Below are 7,684 nucleotides of genomic sequence, written 5' to 3' on the forward strand. Positions count from 1 at the left end.
AGAGTTCATGAAAATGTATACACCTTACGTGTTTAAATCATAAACATATTTTTATTTCATATTTCACTTTAAAGAATCTGTTTTTATATTTACAAAGACTTGTTCTAACTTCAAACAGAAACAAGATTAAAAAGTTTACAAACTATAAATTGCATTTAACAAATTGCAAATTATTATTATTATTATTATTATTATTATTATTATTATTATTGTTATTACTTAATAATAATAACAATAATAATATAATAACAATAATTATGGTTAGGTGTGATATTTAAAATATTTTTTTTTAACTAAATTTTTTTTATACAAATTGTATACTATTTTTACAGCATATTTTCTGATTTGATAGCTATAATTTTTAGATGTCAGATAAATTACAAGGACTTGCAGTTCCTGGTGATCGTCTTGGAAGTGTTTCTGATTACATTGCTGGGGCGGGAACTTATATTAGAAATGGCTTCGTATACTCAAAGCTATGTAGTAATGTTGTTGCAAAAAAAAAGATTGAAGATAAGTTAGTTTAAGAAGTTATTCGAAACAAGCTTCAAAAATTGTACCAGAAGTCAATAGTATTGCCACTTGTAAAGTCATCAGTAATAATACTAGGTTGTGTAAAGTTTTTATTTTAAGTGTCAATAGAGTTACTTTACATGGAAAATTTATAGGTATAATTCGTAAAGAAGATGTTCGTGCTACAGCAAAAGATAAAGTTAAGATGTATGAGTCTTTTTGTCCTGGAGACGTTATTGTAGCACGTATATTATCTTTAGGAGACTCCCAGTCTTATTATTTAACAATAGCTGAGAATGAACATGGTGTTATATATGCTTCAAGCATACATGGACATGCTATGGTACCTGTAAATTGGTGTACAATGCAATGTACTGTTACAGGTTTAAAAGAAAATCACAAAGTTGCAAAAGTTAATGTTAGACAGTTGTAAAATACGATCAATATAATTAAAATAAAAGTTGTTAATTAGAAAAAAAAACTGTATTATTATCAAAGTTTAGTATTTTTAATAAAATTTTTTAGTGTTATATATATTTGTCTACATATTCAGTTTTTGTAGGAATGCTTTTCTTTAATATTGAAGATTTTATATATATATATATATATATATATATATATAAATATATATATATATATATATATATATATATATATATATATATATATATATATATATATATATATATATATATATATGTATATATGAGATCAAATAGTTTGAGTTTTTTCAATACAAATAATTGTTGAATTATGGTTACCTGTATCATTAACCTTTGTAAACTGATTTTACTACATACTTTTTTATATAACTTTTTTCAAGCTAATGATGTATATATATATATATATATATATATATATATATATATATATATATATATATATATATATATATATATATATATATATATATATATATATTTATATATATATATATATATATATATATATATATATATTATATATATATATATATATATATATATATATATATATATATGCATATATATATATATATATATATATATATTTATATATATATATATGTATATATATATATATATATATATATATATATATATATATATATATATATATATATATATTAGGGTGATGCAAAATTTGTAGGTTCAAAACTTTAGTTGTCCTCAAGCTTGCCCTTGTTCTATATGACAATAGTAGTTATTGGGCAAAATTTGAATCAAATCGGATGATATTTAGGGGTTGCCATGTTATGTCACATTTTGGTATAAGGTTACAAAAAGTAAAAAAAATATTTTTTATTTTTACATTTTTTATATTATATTACTGAATTATTTATTATCAATTTCTTATTGATAATAAATACTAAATACTATTACTAGGCAATAATAAATCAATCATCTTCATCATTCAACAGTCATCTTCATCAGGGTAGACTTTGATGCAACTGGAAATTCCTTCCGGTGAAGATCAACCAATCTAAGAAGAAACTGCTTTTGGTTTTCATCTTTCGTAACGCTTGAGTTAAAGGATGTTATAAGTGCTATGCCTCGTTCCGCGCAATCGTTGACGACTTTCATTTGACGAACCTTGTGCTTCATTTCAAGATATGTTGAATCCACATCCCACTCTGAAGATTCTTTCGTTAAAAATGATTCAGCTTTTTCTTTTCCATTTTTCAAAATTAGATCGAAAAGTTCTGCGGTGCGTTGTGTGACGAAGGAAGACAATGGGCTGTGACAATCGAATGTGGCAGCATCAAGTCTTTTGAGAGATTTCTGCCTTGGCTGTTGTTTCAGGTTGTTTGCCATGTCTCTCTTGGTGTTGTTGTCGACACGGGAATCGAAGAAAGCCAATCCTATTAGACGTTCAGAAAAATACCAGAGGTGGCGATGCAAAACTTTTGCTGCATTAATTGCAATTGTACGATTTGGATATTCTTGAATCCGTTGAAGAAGCTTGGCATCATTGAATGGTGCTCGTTCAGCTAACGGAGCTTCATTCCAAAACTGTCCGTATACAAATGCCACAAAAAGACTTATATCTGTTATTCCTTTCTTTTCCTTTGCAGTAATAACAAATTGATCCTGAAACAAATGTATCTTTATACAATATATAGCTTTTGCCATCCAACGTGCATTGTGTGTTGCACCTGGAGCCCGAAACTTCACTTTGAACTCCGATGTTGTAGTTGATCCTCCAAGGAAAATAAGGCACACATTCAAGAGTTCTTAGTAATCATCCCTGGGTTGTTGACCTTTAATTGCTTCACTATAATATACTACCATTTCTTCACGGAGTTTGAGAAAAAAATCGCAGTTGTAAAATTCTTTATTCCCTATAGTGAACACCTCCTTGTTGATTGCTGGCCATTGTTTCTGGAAACGGTTAAAAATTCCAACTTCAGGTCCTCCACTGGTTCCAAATGCAGTCGTGAAAATGGTGGAAAGCATGACTTCAAACATATGGTGCCTGCATGCTATCCATATAAGATTACGGTCAAGATTCTGCTCCATTATTGTGCAGGCACCATTGTTCAACCCAGTGTTAGATGAAGTAGTGTCAAAAACCAGTCCCCGAACAAATTCTTTCAATTTCCAGTCTTTAAGAGCCTTCATGCAAGCATCAGCCTGTTGCTCACCTGTACCTCGATCAATCTTTGGAACGCCCAGCAATTTTTCCACCCCACCACCAGTCACAAGGATGGCAATTCTATCCACTTTTTTTTGACCACCAGTGATATCAGGTAAGAGCTTTCCATCCCAATGCAGAAGAAGTGGATCATCAGGAGAGAAATCAACCTTGTCAGCTGTAGTCACCGCTTCACGAACAGATCGCCTTTTTCTGCGGATTGTGCTGTACGACAATGATAAATCTTTTACCGAGTGACCAAGAGCCTGAGACACTGTTCCAACCACGAAGAGTGCACGGCGATCAGAAATATTAACACGATCAAGAGATGATACAACATTATTTGTTAGAACTTTCATCTTCTTTTTCGTTGAACCACTTGTGCTCAGTGTGCTGGAAGCGGAAGGAGTCTGATATTCATCATCATCCGAGGAACTAGAGCTACTTTCACTCACAATGTCAACTGCTGATGAAGAAGAAATGAGTTCTGTTTTTTCCATCAGTTCCGCTTGACTTCTTTGATGCCTCAATTCCATTTTAGTTTCTCAGACTCGTTTCCGTGCCTCCCTAGCTGTTAAATTCCGATCAATTCCTGCCATACTACAACTTAATGGATCTTCTTGCTGCTGACGTAAAAATGCTTTATCTTCATCGTTTTTCATAACTTCTGATGCATTCTTGGTTGAAATATCAAAAAGTTCTTCAAGGTCAGCGTGGAAAATTCCTTCTTTCATTTGCCAGCTGTCCAATTTTGATCCTCGGTGTTTTTTCAGCAGCAGATATTCGTCATAAAGTTTTTTTAACTTTCTTTCCGCATTGTCAATTCTTTGAGTTGGAATTTTTCCTCTCTCCCATATAACAAGAACTGCTTCAATTGTTGCCCGAATACTTTTTTTTACTTCTTGTTTCTCTTCTATATGATGGAAGAGCAACCTCCGAAGAACATCCCCTCTTGAAGGAAGTCTGGCAGTCGACAGAGTTTGTGTAGGTTTACCAACAAGCCACACATCAGCAGAAGATCTAGTGGTTGCCATATTATCAATTTCTAAATTATAAATAAATAAACAATGAAAAAACAAATTTGCGAAATTTGAGAAAATCACAAAATTTTACCAATGGTTAATTCATCTTATAAAACATGACAACCCCTAAAATTGCTTCTTTTAGTCTAATTTTTGGTACACATGATCCTAGGTGATATAGGAACACAGGCAACCTTGAGGAGAATGTTTTTTGTGACATTTTTTTTTTCTATTTCAATCTGAATCACCCTAATATATATATATATATATATATATATATATATATATATATATATATATATATATATATATATATATATATAATATATATATATATATATATATGTATATATATATATATGCAATTCTTTTCTTTTTAAGTATTAAAATGAAACCTCCAAGAAAAAAAAGTTATGTTTCATTAGATCTTGATTGTTGTGCTATAAACAAGAATGATGAAAGTGGTGAATCCTTATGCTATGGCTATACGAAAAACACAGGTAAAATATTACTATTTTCACTTGGATGCTTATTGACAGGTGGTTTTTTATTTTTAGTTTCATACTGGAAACCTAATTGGAAACTCTATATGACACACAGTCGTTGTAAATTATCTCTTGCATCAAAAGTTCTCTTACTTGATAGTTTTAATGTTAGTTTTGTGGAACCTGTAAGAGAGTATCAACATAATCAAAAAGTTTTATTTTCGTCACAAAGCATTATTGGTATCACAGGAAACTATAAATATTTCTATCACAAACATTTGAAGTATGTGTTGGATGAAAAAAATGAGAAACTTATTCCTGTTGGTGGTATTGAAAATCAAGAATCCTTTATGAATTTACATGAAATGTCTAAAGGTCTTTCTGAAGATATTCGTAAACAAGCTTTACTCTGGCATGGCTTAAACTTAATAGATATAAAGATAAAGTCCCTACCTCACTTGTTTGCGGAGGAGTGTACAAATCCATTTTATATTTTTCAAGTTTTTAGTTGCATCATATGGTTTCTTGATAGTTATTTTTATTTTGCTGGAGTAATTATTTTTATTACTTTAACCTCAATCATGATAAGTATTTATGAAACTCAAAAGCAACTTATAACCCTCAACAAAATGGTGACAACATCTACTACTGTATCTATTTTGCAATCTGATGGGAACATCACAGAAATAAGTTCTCAAAATCTTGTTCCTGGAGATGTTATTGTGCTTCCAAAATTTCGTTCAACTCTATATTGTGATGCTGCTTTAGTTAGTGGAACTGTTATTGTAAATGAGAGTATGTTGACAGGAGAAAGTGTTCCAGTGACAAAGATTTCAATATCACGACCAAATAATTTTAATGCACCTAATAATGAGATATTCAATACAACAAAGCATTCTAGAAACACTCTTTTTTGTGGCACAGAGGTTCTTCAAACTAGATATTATGGTGATGAAAAAGTATTAGCAGTTGTTATTAGAACTGGATTTACAACAATGAAAGGGGAGTTGATTCGTTCAATACTTTTTCCAAAACCGGTTGATTTTAAATTTTTTACAGATGCTCTTAAATTTATTGGAGTTTTATTTGTTTTTGCACTAATTGGATGTGGTTACGCTTTTTACGCATTTTATAAAAATGGTTTTGGAACATTTCAACTTGTATTAGAATCTCTTGATATTTTTACTATAGCTGTGCCACCAGCATTACCAGCTGCAATGAGTGTTGGCACAGTGTATGCCTTACAACGCCTCAAAAAGCAAGGCATTTTTTGCATAAGTCCATTAAGGATAAACATAAGCGGAAGACTTGATTTGTTTTGCTTTGATAAAACAGGTACTTTAACTGAAGATGGTTTAGATTTTTGTGGAGTTTTAAAATTAAATGATGAAACCTTTAGTGAAATCGAAAATGATGTTGGAACAAATAATGATAATGTCACTATTGCTATGGCTACATGCCATTCCTTAACTACTATTAATAATGAGCTATGTGGTGATAGTTTGGATATTAAAATGTTTCAAGCTACAAATTGGATACTAGAAGAACCTGGTGCAGAAACTGAACGCTATGAAAATATTGTTCCATTAATTGCCAAGTCTCAAAACCAAAGTGCATTGTTATCAGAGGCTTTAGAGAAACAAGATTTTCCACTAGAAGTTGCTATTTTAAAGCAGTATACATTCAGTTCGGAACTTCAACGAATGAGTGTTGTAACAAGACTATTAGGTTCAAACCATATGAATGTATATGTCAAAGGTTCACCAGAAATGGTTGCATCACTATGCAAACAAGAAACTTTACCAAAAACATTTGATGAGTGTTTAACATCAATCGCAAAAAAAGGGTATCGTATTATTGCATTAGCTTATAAGGAACTTCCTAAAAAATTACACTGGCACAAAGTTCAACATTTTGAGAGAAGTCAAATAGAATGTGAACTTATTTTTCTTGGTTTTATTGTCATGAAAAATCTTTTGAAGAAGGAAACTGCTCCTGTAATCGAAAAACTTTATAATGCTCATATAAGGCCTGTTATGATTACAGGTGATAATATATTAACAGCAGAAAGTGTTGCACATGAATGTGGAATTGTGCCTAGTTCTCACAAGGTAATATCAATAACTTCATCAAATGATGACTCTCGAAAGTTGATTTTCTCTGCAGGTGGGCTATCAGAAGAGCTGAAACAAGAAAGTGAAAATCTATTTTTACATCGCCAATTTCATTTCGCAGTTACTGGTAAGGCTTTTAGTGTAATAAAGGAGTATCATCCTAGTCTTTACAGTAGACTTTTAATATGTGGAACAATATTTGCAAGAATGCTTCCTGATCAAAAGACATCTTTGGTTGAAGACTTTCAAAATATTGGTTACATTGTGGGTATGAATTATTTTAAATATAAATTTATTTCTTACAAGTAGGTAAGTATATTGATATAGAGATATTATGTTTATAGAATATTTTATTATTTTAAAACATAAATTATAATATTTGAGTTAAAAAATTGTAGCAGTTAGCAACATAACAATTTATATTTTTTAAAAGTTAAAATTCAATGTCATTATAAATAGTATGAACTAATTTTGAGAGAACATCCGCTATTAATGACGTTTTTATATTAAAGTAGACAAAAATCATCATCATCATCATCATCAACAACATATCATCATCGTCACATTATCATCATCATCGTCATCATCATCATTATCATCATCATCATCATCATCATCATCATCATCATTACCACACTTGTTCTTTCAAAGTTTTTCTTTTTTCTTTCATCCTTGTTCTTCTCTATTCTTTCAAGATTGTATATACCATCATCAACCTTTATTGCCCACTGCCATACATCATAAATTTTAGACAAATGTTGTGTATAACTTTTCTTAAAATTTTAATGATGCACTCTTGCTGTTAGAAGCTAACTGTTAAACAACTTCTGCTCATTTCTTTAGCCACCTGACTCATAAATTACTTTCTATTGATTTTTTTTTGACCATGTATTACAGACTGACAAGCCAATAGCATCTGAAATTTCCAACAATATAT

At 30.4% G+C, this 7,684-nt stretch overlaps 2 protein-coding genes across 2 annotated transcripts in view; both read left to right on the forward strand.

Annotated features, from left to right (window-relative positions):
• Positions 1–336: 336 nt before the first annotated feature.
• Positions 337–1,043, forward strand: LOC100206421 (exosome complex component CSL4). Its single transcript, XM_065789837.1, is given in 2 exon segments — positions 337–537; positions 540–1,043. Coding segments are annotated over 2 exon segments (579 nt in total). The 5' UTR covers positions 337–365; the 3' UTR covers positions 947–1,043.
• A 3,479-nt stretch (positions 1,044–4,522) lies between these two features.
• LOC136076860 (polyamine-transporting ATPase 13A3-like) overlaps positions 4,523–7,684 on the forward strand; it is a 19,491-nt gene continuing 16,329 nt past the window's right edge. Inside the window, exons 1-2 of the mRNA XM_065790470.1 lie at positions 4,523–4,648; positions 4,706–7,015. Of these exons, the coding sequence (XP_065646542.1) occupies positions 4,537–4,648; positions 4,706–7,015 (2,422 nt within the window). The 5' untranslated portion in view covers positions 4,523–4,536. The remainder of the gene's footprint in view (positions 4,649–4,705; positions 7,016–7,684) is intronic.

The sequence above is a fragment of the Hydra vulgaris genome, chromosome 02, assembly GCF_038396675.1.
Source record: "Hydra vulgaris chromosome 02, alternate assembly HydraT2T_AEP".
Lineage (NCBI taxonomy): Eukaryota > Metazoa > Cnidaria > Hydrozoa > Anthoathecata > Hydridae > Hydra > Hydra vulgaris.